This window comes from Anomaloglossus baeobatrachus, chromosome 2 (genome assembly GCF_048569485.1).
Source record: "Anomaloglossus baeobatrachus isolate aAnoBae1 chromosome 2, aAnoBae1.hap1, whole genome shotgun sequence".
In the NCBI taxonomy this organism is placed as follows: Eukaryota; Metazoa; Chordata; class Amphibia; order Anura; family Aromobatidae; genus Anomaloglossus; species Anomaloglossus baeobatrachus.
In genome coordinates, this window is record NC_134354.1 from 608,859,450 (window position 1) to 608,880,813 (window position 21,364).

At 44.7% G+C, this 21,364-nt stretch overlaps 1 protein-coding gene across 2 annotated transcripts in view; it reads left to right on the forward strand.

Moving 5' to 3' along the window:
* The window catches only part of DIAPH3 (diaphanous related formin 3), a 979,498-nt gene that overhangs the window by 126,855 nt on the left and 831,279 nt on the right, over positions 1 to 21,364 (forward strand). For both annotated transcript variants that reach the window (XM_075336836.1, XM_075336837.1), the window contains exon 3: positions 15,701 to 15,874. In XM_075336836.1, the coding sequence (XP_075192951.1) occupies positions 15,701 to 15,874 (174 nt within the window). The remainder of the gene's footprint in view (positions 1 to 15,700; positions 15,875 to 21,364) is intronic.

Here is a 21,364-nt window from a genome sequence, read left to right on the forward strand (position 1 = left end):
ACGGTACACCTCGTGACTGCAGACTTCCATCAGAAGGCTGGACATCCCCTTTAAATAGCATCTGATCTGCAGTTCTTACTGTATCTAACAATAAATAAATGGGGCTGTGCTGTCCCTGCTCTGTTCCCTGCTTTCAGCAGCGGTGGGATGTATACAGCTGATCGGTGGTGTGCACCCCCCCCCCCCCACTGATCTGTTATTTATGACTTCATCAGAGTGCACACAGGATAAAGCGATATTCTCACCACTCCTCCATTATAAATTCCACACGTTTCATTGCTTGTCCTCAGTGCATGGAGCAAACACGAACAAGCAAGGCCGGCTCCATGGATTAAGTATATACGATAGTATGTTTCATTCCAGCACTCGAGCGTTCTCTAAAAGCAATCCTTTGTCCAATATAGCACGTGACAAAGTTTAGATCCAAACAACACATTGAAGTGGATGAACTCCTTACTCTTGGTATAATAGGATGAGTGGTTTTATCCACTTGAAACGTGTTGGTGTTTCTGGGCTCCAGCTTTGTTTTTTATGTGCCACATTGGATAAATAAAGAATTGCTGTTAAAGAAAGCTCCAGTGCGGGATTGAAACAAACTATCATATTGTATAGTTCATCGATGTGAGGCCAGACAACCCCTTTAATTAGTGAGCGCAGATCTCCTGCCTTATGTGTGATGAATGTATTTGTTGATTTGGATATCTATTCTGAATGTGTAAAGTGCCATAAATGTGCAGTGTATAAACACGATTGGATGGACCCCACAGCTTCTGTAACATACTCTTGGCACTCGGGGAGGAGATCTACGAGATCTCGTATAATGGCCTTTGACAGAGGGAAGTAGTAACATAGTGAAGACATGGGCTCTTGTTCGCCGGACTGCAGCGGCGTCTTGTGCTGGATATTTGATGTGAACGGTTTCTAGACTTGCAGATCTTTTGCAAATTCACTGCCTGCGTTATCAGAAAGCTGAAATGTTTATATTCCAGGCAGAAGTATCATGGGTCATAAAACCCCAAATCAGAATGTTTGTGGCCTCTGTATTCGGAACACTAGATGAATAGGAAGTTTCACTGAAAGCGTAAAATTGTAATTGTAGTGGAGGCCTCGGAGGTTGGCAATCGTAAAACTGCTTCCAATATATATGACTTATCCCAGTTGATTTTCCCACACTGTAGATTTATTGTCTATGCAGCAAATTCAGAAAATGTGTTTCTCTTGAAGATTTGCAACAGTTGTCATTGTTGACAAGTGACTCTTTGTTCATTTAAAGTACTACTAAACCTAAAATACAAGCTGTCTCCTATAAAAAGAAAAGATCTTCACCGGAGAATATGTATGTAAAACTTTCCTGCTCTTGACAGAGTACGTACATGAAATGTTTGGCTCCATACAGATCTGCTATAGCTTTCTGTAGACTGACGGAAACTCAGTGCATTACTCTTATTTGTGCCGCATTAAAGGGGTTTGTCAGGACTTGAACGTTGATGAAAGACTGTGCTGTGGCCGTGTATGACACTACAAGCATCCGCCTATACAAGGGAATAAGGGGGATCTTGTGGCCACTGCAAAATGTATGGAACTCTGAGATTTCAGGTACAGTCCAGCACTTCACTCATCCTAAGGGGCGATCATAAAATTACAGTTCTGAAAGGTTTTAAGGGATTTATTTACTTTAAGGAATTACTCCATACAACAAATAGTCAGCCCTACTTCCATAACCATATCAGCTTCAATTATAAGAACCACAGCAAAAAGTTCATTTTGATTGAATGGAGCTCAGGATCCAAAATCCGCATATCCAAAAAAGGTAGATGAATATTGCATGGTGGCTCAGTGCTTAGTATTGCAAACACAAAAAGCAGAGAAGAGTAATGTGCAAAAAAGTGGGATCACCAAGTCAATAATGTACAAAAATATCTTTATTTAAACACAGACACAAGTACCACATAAAGATAAAAACAATTAAAACAGCATACAGCTTAAGAAAACACACACTGAGGGTCCCAGTGGTATGACACCCAAAGATAACCTCCAACCCTCAATAAGCCAGAACCCCACTAAGATGGAATGATAAAGTAAGTATATAGGCAGTGTCCATGTAACAGGGCAGTCAGCATAGCAGATAAGTAATAGATACAAGTCCAGCTGACATGCCTCGGTCAAAGCCAGGCTAGATTGGCAATGCACAGAAAATAACAGCACATAACAATATCAGCAGTAATAAATATAGTGCTAAGCACAACATAGAAAGGCCAATACTACCTACAGATGGACACACAGGGGGGCAAAGGCATAGCAAGGAGGGATGAGGCACTATCCCCACGCGTATCGCTACAGATAAGGTGTAGCTTCCTCAGGGGAAGTGTGGTGTGGTGAACAACGTGCCTTTTTATGCTGCAACGTAATTACAAGATTGCCTACCAGCATGTGGAGATGAGGTCAGAAGAAAAAGCCATGGAGACAGAGGACGCCCGGTGGAGGCAGCCTCATGGTAGGCAATCTTGTAATTACGTTGCAGCATAAAAAGGCACGTTGTTCACCACACCACACTTCCCCTGAGGAAGCTACACCTTATCTGTAGCGATACGCGTGGGGATAGTGCCTCATCCCTCCTTGCTATGCCTTTGCCCCCCTGTGTGTCCATCTGTAGGTAGTATTGGCCTTTCTATGTTGTGCTTAGCACTATATTTATTACTGCTGATATTGTTATGTGCTGTTATTTTCTGTGCATTGCCAATCTAGCCTGGCTTTGACCGAGGCATGTCAGCTGGACTTGTATCTATTACTTATCTGCTATGCTGACTGCCCTGTTACATGGACACTGCCTATATACTTACTTTATCATTCCATCTTAGTGGGGTTCTGGCTTATTGAGGGTTGGAGGTTATCTTTGGGTGTCATACCACTGGGACCCTCAGTGTGTGTTTTCTTAAGCTGTATGCTGTTTTAATTGTTTTTATCTTTATGTGGTACTTGTGTCTGTGTTTAAATAAAGATATTTTTGTACATTATTTACTTGGTGATCCCACGTTTTTGCACATTACTCTTCTCTGCTTTTTGTTTTTGATTCTTTTAATGTGCTAAGTGGTTTAGATCCCTTCTTGATATCTATTTATTTATTCTTTGGTGCCTTCCCCTTTTTTCATTAACCAGTGCTTAGTATTGCAGCGCTAGGGTCCTGGGTTCCAATCCCACCAAGGAGAACATCTGCAAGGGGTTTCTCCCTGTGTTTGGGTAGGTGTCCACTCTAAAGAAGCACTGTGGAGGTTATGGTACTATACATGTAGTAAAAAGAAAATAAGTTGTACTCGCCAAGTGAGTTCTGTTCCTCTTCATCAATTTTTTTTTTTTTTTTTATTTCTGATTTTTTTTTTTCTCGAAGGATGAATATACAGTCTGGAAGCCCAAGTGGTGGTATATATGTACCTATATATCTATCTATATATACATTATCTCTCTCAATATATTATATTATATATTCATACATATATATATATATATATATATATATATATATATATATATATATATATATATATATATATATAATTTTTATATATGTGTATATAGATATATCTCCGAAAGTTTGGACACCGTCTCATTCAAAAAGTTTTATTTATTTTCACGACTCTAAAAATTGTAGATTCACATTGAAGGGATCGAAACTATGAATTAAAACACACTCTTGGCATTCTCTTGATGACCTTCAAGAGGTAGTCACCGGAAATGGTCTTCCAACAGTCTTCAAGGAGTTCCCAGAGATGCTTAGCACTTGTTGCCCTTTTGCCTTCACTCTGCAGTCCAGCTCACCCCAAACCATCTCGATTGGGCTCAGGTCTGGTGACTGTGGAGGCCAGGTAATCTGGCGTAGCACCCCATTACTCTCCTCCTTAGTCAAATAGCCCTTACACAGCCTGGAGGTGTGTTTGGGGTCATTGTCCTGTTGAAAAATAAATTATTGTCCAACTAAACGCAAACCGGATGGAATAGCATGCCGCTGCAAGATGCTGTGGTAGTCATGCTGGTTCTGTATGCCTTCAATTTTGAATAAATCCCCAACAGTGTCACCAGCAAAGCACCCCCACACAATCACACCTCCTCCTCCATGCTTCACGGTGGGAACCAGTCATGTAGAGTTCATCCATTCACCTTTTCTACAAAGACACGGTGGCCAAAGATCTCAAATTTGGACTCATCAGACCAAAGCACTGATTTCCACTGGTCTAATGTCCATTCCTTGTGTTCTTTAGCCCAAATAAGTCTCTTCTGCTTGTTGCCTGTCCTTAGCAGTGGTTTCCTAGCAGCTATTTTACCATGAAGGCCTGCTGCACAAAGTCTCCTCTTAGCAGTTGTTCTAGAGATGTGAAGGTGTGTCCAAACTTTTGATCTGTACTGTATATAATAATACACTGCTCAAAAAAATAAAGGGAACACTCAAATAACACATGCTTGATCTGAATGAATGAAATATTCTCATTGAATACTTTGTTCTGTACAAAGTTGAATGTGGTGACAACAAAATCACACAAATTATCAATGGAAATCAAATGTTTTAACCAATGGAGGCCTGGATTTGAAGACACACACAAAAGGAAAGTGGAAACAAGTTAAAAAATGAAAATCAAAACAAGACAAAATGAAAGTGGAAACAAGTCAAAATGAGGCTCAGTATTGTGTTGCCTCCACGTGCCTGTATGACCTCCCTACAACGGCTGGGCATGCTCCTGATGAGGTTGCGGATGGTTTCCTGAGGGATCTCCTCCCAGACCTGGAATAAAGCATCTGCCAACTCCTGGACAGTCTGTGGTGCAACGTGACGTTGGTGGATGGAGCGAGACATGATGTCCCAGATGTGCGTAATCGGATTCAGGTCTGGGGAACGGGCGGGCCAGTCCATAGCTTCAATGCCTTCATCTTGAAGGAACTGCTGAATCACTACAGCCACATACGTTCTGGCATTGTCCTGCATTAGGAGGAACCCAGGGCCAACTGCAGCCGAATATGTTCTCACAAGGGGTCTGAGGATCCAATGTTTGTAGTAATGAACCACAAATGCATGGGGCTTGATCCTGCATTTACAGCTCTCCAGTCGTTCTCCACCCTTTTGATGCCCTCATGTCACTGACTGACAGATCTTTCATCTGTGACCTGCTACCCTGCCTGAGACCTCACACACATACTATCACTCTCGGGGCCACACATGCGCAGTACACTGCAAGAGTCGAACTATCGATCATCAAATACACTGTCCCCGAGTGACTGCATTTGCAATGTCTTTTGAAGATGATCAGGTCACTAAGAATGACCTGGCATTCAGTGATGGTAAGCCACTGGTTGGCTGGGAACAAGGCTGGAGAGCTGCAAGTACAGAGCTATCCCCCTGCACTTGCGGCTCATGGTATAAAAATTAGATAAGGAAATTTCTCTGAAACAGAAATGCAGATATCGAAAATAACTTCGCATTAGAACAACTTAATATACAGTAGATATTAGTGTAGGATGCAAAAACCTGCTAACAGATTTGCCTTTAATAAATACTGCTTGGAAAGCTGCCTTACTTTGTATTTAGGAAATAAACAATAAAAATAAATATTTTTGAAGGCATACAATAAAAGTGATTATTTGCCGACGGCCGGAACAATCAATTCTGACGACATGACCTGCGCACCTGCTGAGACGTGCGTGATTGACGGCTATTGTGGTCCTTATTCATTAGATTTCAACAGTTGTTGCAATATCCTCAGCACTGCTCACTTCTGATTCGGAGTTGCCAGATGCCCTCTAAGGCAGGAGCCTAAAACTCGACTTGGTCTAAGGGCCACACATAGAAAAAAAAAATTTGAGGGGCCGCATTCTTTTCAGAACAAAGTGACATTTTGATTTTTACCGTATTTTTTTCTTTATACCTTTCAAGCACTGTTTTTGAACATTTTTAATTTGTATATTATAAGAAATATGCACTTTTTTGTTTTAAATATAAAAAACACAAGTCATGCTTTATTTATTTTTTCCATTTTATCCCATTTTTGTAAGTAATACAGTTTTACAATTAGCACCATATAGTAATTCTGGCCAACATCTTGTAGTAATGTTTCCATCCTGGTCCTCATCTTTTAGTAATGTCCCCCATCTTGTTCCCTTTGTTGTAGCAATGTGCACCATCATGGTCCCCATCCTGTAGTAGCGTGCCCATTTTTGTCCACATCCTGTAGTAATGTGCCTATTTTGGTGAACATAATGGTCCATATCATGTAGCAATGTGCCCCATTCTTGTCCCCATCCTGTAGCAATGTGCCCCATCCTTGTCCCCATCCTGTAGCAATGTGCCCCATCCATGTCCCCATCCTGTAGTAATGTGCCCCATCCTTGTATCCATCCTGTAGCAATGTGCCCCATCCTTGTATCCATCCTGTAGCAATCTGCCCCATCCATGTCCCCACCCTGTAGTAATGTGCCCCATCCTTGTATCCATCCTGTAGCAATGTGCCCCATCCTTGTCCCCATCCTGTAGTAATGTGCCCCATCCTTGTCCCCATCCTGTAGCAATGTGCCCCATCCTTGTATCCATCCTGTAGCAATGTGCCCCATCCTTGTCCCCATCCTGTAGTAATGTGCCCCATCCTTGTATCCATCCTGTAGCAATGTGCCCCATCCTTGTCCCCATCCTGTAGTAATGTGCCCCATCCTTGTCCCCATCCTGTAGTAATGTGCCCCATCCTTGTATCCATCCTGTAGCAATGTGCCCCATCCTTGTATCCATCCTGTAGCAATGTGCCCCATCCTTGTCCCCATCCTGTAGCAATGTGCCCCATCCTTGTATCCATCCTGTAGCAATGTGCCCCATCCTTGTCCCCATCCTGTAGTAATGTGCCCCATCCTTGTATCCATCCTGTAGTTTTGTGCCCATCCTTTAATAATGTGCCTATCCTTCTCCCCATCCTCTAGTAGTTTGCCCCCATCCTTATGCCCATCCTGTAGTAGTGTACCGATCGTTGTCCCCTTTTATTAATGTGCCCATGCAGGTCTTCTTGTAGTAATGTCCCCTTTACTGCTCCTAGTCTTGTAGCAATGTCCCATGCAGGTCTCCTATTGTGACACACACACACACACACACACACACACACACACACACACACACACACACACACACACACACACACACACACACACACACTACACACACTACACACACTACACACACCCAATATTCTTCTCACCTATCCTCCGTTCCCTCTTTCCTACTTCATGCGGCATACAGACTTGTGGACCTGGTAACGATCACAGTCACTGTCAGTGCTTCATCTGAAATTTAGATGAATGTGCAACGCCGGCAAAACTGAGTCAAGCTCTTCATGCACAACTATTCCACTGGCAGCTGCCGACCAATTAGATTGCCTCTGATTGGCCGGCAGCTGCCATTGTAATAGTTGTGCATGAAGAGCTTGACTCTGTGCAGCGTCAGCAAAACGTTCATCTGAAATAAAGTATGCCCCTGCACTGGCTGCGATCGTTATTGGGTCCATGTGCCTGTGGGCTGCAAGAAATGGCCTGCGGGCCTTTGTGTTTGAGAGCCTTGCTCTAAGGGTAGGTTAACATGTTTGGTGCAGAAATTTTTGCACCATTTCTGCATCTCTTGGCAGGAAAGTCCTCAACGTCTGCATGAAACTTGTTGATTCTCATTCACTTTTTGGAGACGTCTGAAAACCTTCAGGTTTTGTTTCCAACCTGCATTGAATAAATGCAACATGTGCACACAGCCTTAAGTGCCCTTACATAGGTAATGAATGTGTAACTAGTGGGACCCTCCCCATTTATAGTAAAGGCCCCGTCACACTAAGCAACATCGCTAGCAACATCGCTGCTAACGAACTTTTGTGACGTAGCAGCGATGTTGCTAGTGATGTTGCTGTGTGTGACATTCAGCAACAACCTGGCCCCTGCTGTGAGGTCGTTGGTTGTTGCTGAATGTCCTGGGCCATTTTTTTAGTTGTTGCTATCCCGCTGTGAAGCACAGATCGCTGTGTGTGACAGCGAGACAGCAACAACTGAATGTGCAGGCAGCAGGGAGCCGGCTTCTGCGGAGGCTGGTAACCACAGTAAACATCGGGTAACCAAGAAGCCCTGTCCTTGGTTACCCGATATTTACCTTAGTTACCAGCCTCCGCCGCTCTCACTGTCAGTGCCGGCTCCTGCTCTGTGCACATGTAGCTGCAGGACACATCGGGTTAATTAACCCGATGTGTGCTGTAACTAGGAAAGCAGGGAGCCAGCGCTCAGTGTGCGCTGCTCCCTGCTCTCTGCACGTGTAGCTGCGTGCGCTGGTAACCAAGGTAAATATCGGGTTGGTTACCCGATATTTACCTTAGTTACCAAGCGCAGCATCTTCCACGTGGCGCTGGGGGCTGGTCACTGGTTGCTGGTGAGCTCACCAGCAACTCGTGTAGCGACGCTCCAGCGATCCCTGCCAGGTCAGGTTGCTGGTGGGATCGCTGGAGCGTCGCAGTGTGACATCTCACCAGCAACCTCCTAGCAACTTACCAGCGATCCCTATCGTTGTTGGGATCGCTGGTAAGTTGTTGTTTGTGACTGGACCTTAACTGAGACCACGCGTCTCCTCTTTCCTCCTTACCACATGGATGGAGCAGCAGGATGCAGGTTTACTGGCTACCCAAAGTATTGTGGCCACATCTGCTCCAGGCACTCCTACCTATTGGCAACTGTTCCACATTGAAGGCAGGCTCTCCTATAACCCTGTTTAATGAAGGGTGAGAGCGATTACGGAGAGACTGCTGATTGCAATCAGCAACACGAGACAATTGTCTTTTTTTTTTTTTATTTTTTCAGTTTGTATGTTTTATGTTGTAAGGTCAATTTAATATTTTTTACTTTTATTCTGACAAAATGGGCACTTAGGCACAGGAGGATATATATTTTCTATAAGGTGCACATAAATGTGATTGATGGAATCCACCGAAGATCTTTAGCATTTTTTTTTTTAAATTGTACAGTATATCTTACACTCCGAATAGATGATTTCCCTTTAACTCCTTATTAAGTTAATAATTGCCTTTCATTTAGTCTATTTTCTTTTGTTTAGGTGCTTGTAATTGGTTTAGTTTCGAACATAAGAATCTACAGCAGTTATCTAAATTGCTGCTTCAAAAATCAATATCTGTCTGGGAAAACTGAGCCTAAATCTAATCAGCAAAAAGTGTTTGAAGAATTGTCATACTTGAAAGACCATTATAATTTAATAGGTGTAGGTGCAGGATCTGAAAGCCAAGTGTGTTCAGATGACCAGTGGATAAGAAAAGTGGGGAGAAATACAGCCTGATCCTGGTGTGAAAGTGCCATGTTTTTTCACGCTTCACAAATCTCCTTTCTTCCATGGCGCTTATTGTCCCAGATAGGTTTAGTAATTACTATCGCACGCTGCCAATATTTCCAGAATTAGAAAGAAGAATGTATATAACTTTAGTAAAAAAAATTGTTTAAAAGAACAGAGAGTCCTCAGTGGTTGATACCTTTTAATGGCTAACTGAAAAGATGGTAATAATTGCAAGCTTTCGAGACTACTCAGGTCTCTTCATCAGGCATGGTATAACACAAAATCTGAAGAGTCACGTATTTATACACAACAGGACTTAGAATAGTGCAGTAAAAAAAAAAAAAAAAAAAAAAAAGAACAAGTTATATGAAACAGAACTATCTCTATGGCAGGGGGACAAGCTGTTCTAGCCATAAATACTGATGCAGTTCAGTGTGAAAGTTTTATTGTCCTTTGATAAGGGTCTGGTCTAGGGCTGTGACATGCTCGGATGGTCAGAGGAGCACATCTTTTAACTGATGTAAAAAGACATGAATCTTCTGATTTTGTGTTATACCATGCCTGATGAAGAGACCTGAGTAGTCTCGAAAGCTTGCAATTATTACCATCTTTTCAGTTAGCCATTAAAAGGTATCAACCACTGAGGACTCTCTGTTCTTTTAAACAATTTTTTTTATCTCTACTGGCTAACACGGTACAAAGATATATTTTACTTATAACTTTAGTAGGCTTCTTTTAAAAACTAATCTTAAATGCAAGCTTTCATGTAGTGAAAAGCCTAAGGTACAGTGTGTCATAACAAATCTCCTCCCGTGCTGCATGTAGGGTTTGTAAGGGCAGTGACCTCAGTCCCCAACCGTTCCTTGTGCTTGTTCATATCATGTTCCGTCTCCTTTTAATAAGATATAGAGAGTAACCTCGGGCTTTGCAGTAAGTAGAAAGGAATTGCAATCCATAAACTAAATGGTATGGGGTATGTCTGCTAGCACAGTCCTACCTGATCCTATGGATATGTTCAGTTTCTTTTGTTTTGAGGCTTCACTTCAAAATTCACATCAATGAGTAATCAAAAAGCTTTTAAAACCTTTATTAATATGGGTTTTGGAGCTTATCTTTAAAATCCAAAAATAAAAAAATAATGTGATAACCTAGTGTAAGTGACATCTGTGTGATACGGTCTGACCATGAAGCATGGAGTGTCCGCGGTCTCCCGACCCAAACTTGACAGCTTCATGTACGTCTGAGGCTTTCCAGCTCAAGTCAGAAGACCTTCAGCCGGCCGAGATTCAAGGTCTGTGATTGATGTGTGAACGCAGCATTACTAGTAGTGGAAGCACAGTTTAAAAGAAAAATATGCCTCCTAGGGGCAAATAAGATAAATGCTCACTGCCTGTATATGAAATTGTAGTTAAACTTTCTGAAATATTTTTCTTAATCTTTGTTCCCGATCAATAATTTAAACCTGATTTTGTTTCAATCATCATATGGATGCCAGCACTCTTCACAATAGATACAATACAATAAATACAATGTATTTGGTCTACACGTTTCATAAAAAGCCTGTCCTCTAGGTGGGTTGCTCTTATTAAAGAGAACCAGCAGGTTTTTGCTACCTCTGAGAGCAGCATGATGTAGGCAAAGAGATCCGTAATCCAATGATGTATCACTTCGTCATTCTGACACAATCAGAATTTTTAGAGTTTGCCATGCAGTAACGCCGAGAGCTGCCCCCGCCCACCTTAGGCTCTCATTGTACATTGAGAGGGAGGTGTCAATCGGAGGAGGGGGCGTGTCAGACTTCCGTGCTCGTGACATTGCAGTCCGAGCAATGAGATGTCCTGCTGCTTAAACAAACATTCCAGGAAAAAACATTGGACCTTGACAAGACAGGCATCCCTGAATTCTATGTATTAAACCTTGCAGCATGTTGTCTTCAGATTACATAGCAAAAATCTGCTGACACATTCCCTTTTAAGGGAATTTTAGCGTTTCTTCAGTTTAATCAGCGTGGGATCCGATTTTTCTCAGATGTGGAGAAGAAATAAAAAATGTCTCCATCTTCTCCGTTCTGTCAGTACATGAAAACTGGACTACAGTCAAATGTTATTAGAGTACCTTCAGCTGTATTTCATGAATGACCAAGTGCAATATCATTTACAGAGGCAAATGCTGCGGACGTGTGCACAGCCTCATTGAATTACATTGTTCCTGAGTGCAATTAAATTTTTCTTTTTTATTATCACACTTGTACCGAAAATCCGGTCGTGTGCTACAATAATGGCCCATTTAAGGGAGCCAATAATAAGCGAACGAACGCTCGTAAGAATGTTCTCAACTATTACTTGGTCTAAACATACCGGAAATCACCTGACAAAAGGCTATACAATCTTGCGTGGATGCTCTGATGATCTCATAGATTTAGAGGGAAGTCTGTCCGCATTTGTCATTTTAACGGCAAGAATATGTATGGAGCGCTATTAATACCATCAACCACAATGAAACTTAGACACTCTCGGGGTAGTTATGGCTGGGCTGTCTAAGGCCATGCTCCCACGTTGTGTAAACATTGTGTTTTACGCTGCAGTTTTCTATAACAAATTGTATTTAATTGTTCACAGTGTAATTTAGTGAATACACATGCCCTCTGTGCTTTTAGAGATTCTGTGGATCTTGCTTTTGGTGTTCTCACCTCTCGCCCCATGTATTTCACATGTTAAATCACAATTGTATTTTTTAGCGCAGAATTACAGCATCAAAAAAGGGGGAAAAAAACCAACAAAAAATGCAATAAACTGAGCAGATTGCTATTGTGGACACTTGGAGCAAACATGTTGTAAAAAAATGCAACTTTCTGCATGTGGGAACATGGTCTTAAAGGGAACCTGTCAGGTCCAATATGCACCCAGAGCCATGAGCAGTTCTGGGTGCATATTGCTAATCCCCCTGCCTAGCAGTCCCTGTCCCTGTATACACTAGCATAGATAAAGGGATCTTTAAAAAAAAGTATTTCTACAAATCGTATCTTATTTGCTAATGAGAGCAGGGACTAGTCTCAAGAACGTGACTTCCCTTGGCTAATCGGCCCACTTAGCATGTTATCATGCCCCTGTGTGCGTACTAACATGCTAATGAATGCGCAGCGATGCCGCACATACCTCACACTTCATGGCGGAGGATGGAAGTGCTCTGCGCATGATTAGGAGTCCCCTGGACTTCTGATCATGTGCACTAAATTGATGCCAGGTATAAGCGCATGACCAGACGTCCCGGGTACTCCGGATCATGGGCAGTGCACATCCCTCCTGCGCCGGCTGCCATCAAGACTGTGGCATGTGCGGCATCACTGCACATTCATTAGCATGTTAGCACGCCCACACGGGCAAGCGAACATGCTATGTGGGCCGACTAGCCAAGGGAACTAACGCCCTTGCGACTAGAAATACTTTTCTAAAGCTCTTTTTATCTATGGTACTGTATGCAGGGATTACTAGGCAGGGATTAGCAATATACACCCAGAACTGCTCATAGTTTTGGGTGCATATTGCACCTGACAGGTTCCCTTTTAAGGTGAAGGGAGGAATATAAGAAGACTTTAGTTCTGCCTAAGGCTAGTTTCACACTTGCGTTGTGCGGCATCCGTCGCACTGCGTTGTGTGATGGATGTAACGGATGCGTTGCATATAGTGGCACAACAGATGCGACGGATCCTGCAAAACAACGGAATCCGTTGTAGCTTTTTTTTTTTTTCAGCAATATACTCAACTGAGCATGCGCAGTTGTGTAAAGACTGATACGTCACAGGAATCCGTCCAATGACTGATTTCGACGGATTCCGCCACCATAGGCTTCCATTATAAAGACTGACGCCGACAGAATCCAGCACATTGCGTTCTTTTGACGCTCTGAGAAGCGCAGAAAAACGCTACATGCTGCGTTCTTTCCGCCCGGTGGACCATCAGTCGCAATGTGTCGTCCATACAAGTCTATGGGAAGCAGCGGAATCCGTTAACGGATTCCACCTTTTTCCAAAACGGCGGATTGCGACTGAAGGAAAAACGCAAGTGTGAAAGTACCCTAAGCTGTTTTGCATCAAAAATAACAGTATAGAGCAAAAAGTTTATATATTGTGCAGATTTTTTTAAAAAAAAAAAAAGTTGTTTTTTTTTTTCACTCACTCTCCTATATTTTGGATAGAAACTTCTGGTTTGCTTGGCAACATTTGTAAAATACAAAAGTACAATGACTTTTATAATAATGCCAAACTTAGCAATAGTTAACAAGCATAACAATATCACAAGAAATTACATTGAAAGGGAAAAAAATACTAAGGAAAAGAAAAAATGATATTGTATAGAGTATACCATGGATAGCCACTAAAGCCAGATGGTGGAATGTCACTGCAGTTGAAAAGTCTTCACACTTCTGCTACAGACTTCTCTTGGGCTCTGTAAAACATTCTTAATTTAAGGCTGCAGAAATACTGCCGTCTACAATGCTATTTATCTGTATTAAACATTGAATTTACAATTGACTTCATAACATTTTTGAGGTCTATTATGTTTGTCAAGAGATCTTAACACTTGTGGTAGCTCTTAGATGCTGGAATGTTTGAAGGCAGGAATGGCACTGGGGGTTCTTGAGAAGAGAAACAAAAATTTCAGAGACTCGACCATAGCTGTAATATTTTTATTTAGATGTAAAAGGGAATTTGTCACCAGGTTTTTTCCACCTGATCTGAGATCAGCATCATGTAGAGGCAGAGATCCTGATTCCAGTGATCTGTCACTTACTGGGCAGCCTAGTGTAGCTTTGATAAAATCACTGTTTAATCAGCAGTAGATTATCGTTAGAGGACTATTTGGCGTGCTGCAGGTAGTCCAGCATATTCATGAGCTCTGTAGAACTGCTAGATCTGCAGCACAGAAAACATTGATTTTATCAAAGTGACAGCAAACAGCTCAGTAAGGCTGCTTTCACACCTCCGGTTTTTCCTGTGCGGCACAATCCGGCGCTTTGCAGAAAAACCGCAACCGTTTTTTTTTGCCGCCAGTTGCGGTTTTTTTGCATAGACTTTCATTAGTGCCGGATTGTGCCGCATGGGCTTGCGTTCGGTCCGGTTTTTGCCACATGCGGCAGATTTAGCCGATGTGGCGGCCGGATGGAGCGCTGCCTGGCACGTTTTTTTGTTCGGCAAACAAAAAACGCATTGCACCACATGCGGCCGATGCGGCGCGATTTGCAATGCATGCCTATGGACGCCGCATGCGGCGTCCTGCGGTAAACACCGCATCCGGCCGCCGCATGCGTTTTTTCCACTGCGCATGCTCGGTAGCGTGCCGCAAGTGGCAAAAACCGGATGGACCGCATGTAAAAAACTTATGCAACGGATGCGGTATTGTCGCCGCATCCGTTCCATAGGTTTTAGAGCCGCATTGGCCGGCTCTGCTAAAACCGGATGTGTGAAAGCAGCCTAAGGAATGAGGATCTCTGTCTGTACATTATTCTGCTCTCAGATGGGGGAGCAAAAACCTGGTGACAAATTCCCTTTAAGGGGCTCTCCAGCATTTCCAATCTTTTGGTGCTCTTTGTTGCACTTAGAGTATTAATGGTTTTCCTGCACAGCTCTCCTACCTTCAGATAAGCCGCTAATGGAGGGGCATGTGACCAGACCTGTCAGTCTCTTCCAATCGTAAAACAGCCCTCCAATGAGCAGGGTTTTAATTGGATGAGGCTGATGGACCGGTCTGGGCACATGCTCCTCCAGTTCTTGCAATCTTGAGGACAGGAGAAGGAGAATCAGTGAGTTGCACATGATCATTGGTCAGCGGCCGAACTTGTCCTGAACATTTAGTTTTACCTGACACTTGTAGAAGCCGATAATCTGCTGTTCACCACAACACATTTATTGTGGTTGTCTTTAATGGTTAATATCAGCCATTTTCTTGGGTTATTTATATAATGCTGCTGTGTGTGTCTTTATAGTCATGATATCTTTGTGCTCTTCTATATATATTTTTTTATTTTTCATCATCATCATTCGTGATCTAAAACAAAATATTTGACAGTGAACTTAATTACATGGCATAAAATGGATTTCAGTAAAGCCCTGCTGTCTGCATATATATCCGTGATAGTCGCATTAGAAGGAAAAAAAAGTGCGAGGACTTCTCATTGAATCCGTAAAACAAGATTTATTTTAATAACCTGAAAATGAGATTTTCTTTTTTCCCTTTTCTAAACTTGTTAGTTAAAGTCTTGTTTTTAAAGCAAAGTCTGGCGATCCCGGTGCAGGATTTATTTCCTGAAATCATGCATCGAGGTATTTTCCTTCTGTTTGCAGCAATTAATCAAATCTTCATTTATTTGCAGTTGGATAGATTTGCCAGCATTAGAATTCCTGGAAGCAGAAAAGATCGTCCTAATTTGCATTTTGTGAAGAGCTCCAGCACTGGCAGCGACTGGTCCACATCTTCAGAATATGAAGACTTCCCTCACAAGCAGCTGTCAGATAAAGAAGTCTTGGCGCTCTTTGAAAAAATGATGGTGAGTGAATTATTTTTATAGACTGTGCTGGGTTTTCATGGTTCAACTTTGTGTTAAAGTTTGGTTATTTTAAGGGCGGCTCAGTATTTGAGTATGTCAGATAGAAGTGTTTCTTCACCTAGTTTTATCTCTGTGCTATTGTTCAGCAGAAGATTTTATGTAATCGCAAGGAAAAAAAGACACCTATATTCTCATTATACTCAGAATTTCCCAGCTTATATTACGCAGTGCTCCAGGCCCTTTTAGCTCCTAAATTATAAAGATTAAAAGCCAAATGTATAATTCATGTTATATTAAAAATAATGCATGTTTTTGTTTTTTTTCCCTTTTGAAATAAGGCTGGGTTCAGACAGCCATAATCCAAAAATTGCGCAAATAATGCAGAAGTGATTTAAAGGGAGCAGGTTTTTGCTACCTCATCTGAACGCATCATAATATAGGCAAGGAGATTCTGAATCCAATGGTGTATCACATGATTACTGGCTGCAGCCGTTCTGAAGCAATCAAGGAATTTAGAGTCAGTAATACTGCAGGGCTGAGAGCTGTCCCACCTACACCAGGCTCTCAATAGAAAGAGTGTCTTCAGTAGATATATGAGGATAAAGCATCCTGAATATCAGTTTTTCCTACTCCTAAAAGCCATTTTTGTGGTCACTCCGGATCAGTGTCATTTTTGCACTCCCCCATGGCTTGGTCGCAGCACTCTACAAAGGTCTTGACCACAGTTATGGTGCTGCTTCAGATCGGGGGGATTGTGGTAATCACTTGTCTTGGTGAGCATATCATCTAGGTACCTTCCTATTTACAGAGTTTGGAAAGCTTTCAGATGTTTCTGGCCTCCCTAGCTCGCCCGTTGTGTAGATTGTCAACAGGGTGAAGTCCTGTCTAGTCCCAGTGCAGTGACTACGGTTTCTGGGGTTTAAATTTAACAGGTGACAGTTTTGGTCCTGAAGGAGAAGAGACCAGCTTTACAGACTGCAACATGTACCTTGAGGTGGTTTGGGAAGTATCCCCTCCAGTTTTGCATAAGTACTGGGCAAGATGATGGCGAGTTTCAGGGCAGTGCCGTTTGCGCATGTTCATTTAAACTCCCTGCAGAACTCTGTTCTGTCCTGTTGGGACACATTCCGCTTCACATTTGCCAGGGTCTTGAAGGTTAATATCACGGGGCAATACTGGGGTGCCTTGCCACTTTCGTTCCCCCCGCGTACGGGCAGAGAAAACCTGGCGTGCACAAGCATTCAGTCTTCCCTCGCACCCAAGTGCTCGGGTCTGCGTATCCCTCCAGGCTCCCTGGAAGCACCTCACACCAAGGTAGCTCCAGAGGGCTAAGCAGAGCCGAGGACCTGCTTCAGCCTTGAGCCGAAGATGCGTCCCCGAGATCCCCGCATCACCGGACCGACGCGTCTTCAGACGGAGCCAGGAGCAGGTGGGGAGACAATGAGTCATCTGTCCCCTACATCCAAACCGCCGCCTGAAAAGGCGCCGGTGGGGTGATGCAGGCCGTGATCCTGGAGAGCCTCATTAATTTAGCCCCCGGCGTCGGCCTGCATTCTAGCAACGCCCCCTCTCACTGCTCTGGAGGCCGCTCCCTCAGTCGCAGCGGCTCTCCTTCTGATTGGCCGTCACGTTAGTCCCAGCCCTGGGACCAATCAGCCTCCGGGGGCCGTCTCACTCCTCCATGCTGCCAGGAACGCTGGACGCCATTTTCCACGTGGGGAGCAGACACTGGTGAGATCGCCTCCTTGGCTCTGCACTTTTGCAGCACGATATACCGCTCTGCTCAGCGGTATATCGCGGTCTCTCTAGCTGTGTGTGCCTGCTGGCTCGCGGCGTACATCAGCTATTAGCGGTATATGCCGGCTGTTTGACAGTATATGCCATTTTGCTACGGTATATACCGGCTGTGCATAGCAGTCACTTTAAATACTGCTAGTGGCTCCTCACTTATATAACTCTATCCCTATAGGGCTGTAGGACTCTATTGCTGACATGCGTAACCGCATGGGTTATAAACCTTCCCAGGCGTCCTCTACAGACCTGTACTATGCCTGTACCACCTGTGGACGCTCGTTTTCTAATGGCCGAAGCTATCCACTATGCCGGGGCTGCGATGCCCCTACTTCCGTTTCACAACAGACCCCGTTACCGGACCAGGATGCCGTGCAGTCTTTGGATTCTGCTCCGGCCACCGGCCAGGCAGCACCCTTGTCTGATGACGTAATGCCTGCATGGGCTCTTCTAATGTCTAAAAGGTTAGATGACCTTGCCGCTCAGATATCCCAGCCGTCCTCAGGCTCCCTAGCCTTCCCCCGGCTCAGCTCCCTCAGAGGAGCCCGCCTGCTTCGTCTGGTCCCTCTTCCCCAGAACGTAAAAAGGCTGTTTCCAAAAGGCGCCATTGCGACCTCTACGCCTCATCCGACTCGGACGATAGTCAGTCTGACCGAGGTTCCGTGACCTTTAGTAGTCACGATTCTCAAGACTCTGACTCTGATTCAATGTCCTTTCTGAGTCTAGGCATATAGAAGACACACTAATTTCTGCTGTCAATCACTCTGTCGATCTCTGATCAGCCTCCTGACCCGACTTCTCAGTCGGCAATCAAGCGGGCCAAGAAGCCTCCTAAATCCTTTGCTCAGGATCTGGTTTTTCGGCAAATTATATCTAAACGGTGGGATCACCCTGATGGAAGGTTTAATAAAAAACCCTTCTCTTCATTCGCTTATCCCTTTCCCTCTGAACTGGTTAAGCCCTGGTCAGTACCCCCCCGTTGTGGATCCACCAGTATCCAGACTGGCTAAACACACGGTCATGTCTGTTTCAGACAATGCGTCTCTCAAGGACTCGTCCGACCGCGCAATTGATGCTGCGGTCAAATCTATTTTCCAGGCTTCGGGCTCCTCTCTTTGCCCCCTGTTTGCCTTAACATGGGTTGCGAGAGCTATGGAGGTGTGGAGCAAGAACCTACGCAGGATGCTTCGCTCTTGTAATATTCCCCCGGTGGCTTTTGAGATCCTTGATTTGTTCTCTCTAGCCTCTAATTATTTTCTTCACGGCTCCCTAGATGCAGCTAGCTTGTCAGCCCTATCGGCGGCCAATGCTGTCTTTGCCCGCAGAGTCCTTTGGCTAAAAATTTGGAATGCGGACAGTGCCTCCATGGCCTGCGTCTGTTTGGAGAATCCTAGGACAAACCCATATCTGAGACGACGGGTGGTAATAGTACCATTCTACCTCAAAAGCGGCCTGTATCCAGGAATTTTAAAAAATCTCCTTGGTGCAGGCAGTCCTTTCGGCCTGCCCCCCAAAAAATGTTAGCCCAAGGATCGTCCCAACGCTCAGATCGAGGATCCGGTCCCTCAAGGGGCTCTTCCTGGCATTCCCACTCCAAGCAACCTAAACACAAAGGACCTCGCTCTGTACAGGCCCCCTCAGCATGACGCCAGGTATCCCTCAGATCCGACTCCTGTTGGAGGGCGGCTTCTGCTTTTTCGGGATATCTGGCTAGACCACACGCATGATGCTTGGGTTCGAGAAATTGTCACCTCAGGTTACAAGATCGATTTCCATTCCCTGCCGGCCAACAGGTTTCTGCGTTCTCGTCTTGGACCTCAAACGGCTGAACAAATTCGTACGGATTTGAACTTTCCGAATGGAATCATTGAGAGCAGTGCTATCCGCCATGGAACCTGGAGAATTGCTAGCGTCCATAGACGTTCAAGATGCTTATTTACACATTCCCATATGTGTATCGCATCAATGGTTCCTTCGTTTTGCCGTAGGACAGTCATTTCCAATTCAGGGCCCTCCCCTTTGGGCTGGCCACTGCGCCTCGGGTCTTCACAAAGGTCATGGTGGCCGTCATGTCCATTTTACACCCCAGAGGCATCCTGGTCGTTCCCTATTTGGACGACCTTCTTGTCAAAGGGAGCTCCCTTCAAGTTTGCTCAGAAAGCGTACAGATTTGCCTAGACACGCTCTCAAGGCTAGGGTGGCTTCTCAACTTCAACAAGTCATCCCTCATTCCTCATCAGCGCATCACCTTTTTAGGTATGCTGATAGACACGGCTCAGTCCCGGGTTTTTCTTCCAGAAGACAAAAGGGCTTCCCTGATCCGGGCCGCCCAATCCCTCCGCTCTCGCCGTCACACATACCCTCGGAATGGAATGAGAGTGCTAGGCAAGATGGTGGCGGTCATAGAAGCCGTGTCCTTTGCCCAATTCCATCTGCGCCCTCTACAACTGGATCTTCTATCCTCTTGGGACAAGAATCCAGCTTCCCTAGACCGGACAGTCCGCCTATCTCGGTCTGCGCTCAGCTCCCTCGTCTGGTGGACTCAAGCCTCATCTTTATCTCAAGGGAAGTCCTTCTGCCCGGTCCACTGGCAAGTAGTCATGACGGATGCCAGCCTGATAGGCTGGGGGGCGGTGTTTCTCCACCACACTGTTCAAGGACGCTGGTCTCCTTCCGAGCGCACCCTGCACATCAATCTTCTGGAGATCAGAGCCATATTTTTGGCCCTTCAGAATTTTCAACCCTTACTATTGGGCCTCCCTGTTCGGATCCAGTCAGACAATGCCACGGCCGTGGCTTACATCAACCGTCAGGGAGGAACTTGCAGCAAGGCAGCGATGAAGGAAGTATCCAGGATTCTTCTTTGGGCAGAGAAGCACATCCCCATTATTCCAGCTGTCCATATCCCAGGGGTAGACAACTGGGCCGCAGACTTTCTCAGCAGACAGGGTCTAGCGGCAGGGGAATGGTCCCTCCACGACGAAGTGTTCCATCAGATCACTCTTAGTTGGGGGCTCCCAGATGTGGACCTCATGGCGTCTCGGATGAATGACAAAATACGTCCGTTCATATTCCGGTCGGGAGACCCGCTAGCGATCGGCTCCGACGCTCTAGTCTTTCCGTGGGCGCAGTTCTGCCTACCCTACATCTTCCCTCCCTATCCTCTCATTCCGAGAGTAATCAAGAAAATCAAAGCGGAGGGAATCCCGGTGATCCTCGTGGCCCCGGACTGGCCCAGGAGAGCCTGGTACCCAGAGCTTCTCCAACTGCTCGGCGACACTCCCTGGCGTCTTCCCGAGCTCCCGGATCTTCTGTCGCAAGGTCCAATATTCCTCCAAAATACAGCACAGCTGCATTTGATGGCGTGGCGCTTGAATCCTTGATTCTAGCCAAATCAGGTCTTTCTTCTAAGGTAGTTTTTACCATGCTTAATGCTCGGAAGCCCTCCTCCGCCAGTATCTACCACAGGACCTGGAAGACCTATCTTTCCTGGTGTGACCATCATAATCGGTCGCCCCTTACCTTTTCAATCCCTAATGTTCTTGCCTTTCTGCAAGACGGTCTAGCTCTCAGTACCCTTAAAGGACAAGTTTCTGCCTTGTCAATATTTTTCCAGAAGGAGCTGGCTTCTCGCCCTCAGGTCCGTACCTTTCTTCAAGGGGTAGCGCATTTGGTTCCTCCTTATCGCCACCCCTTAGA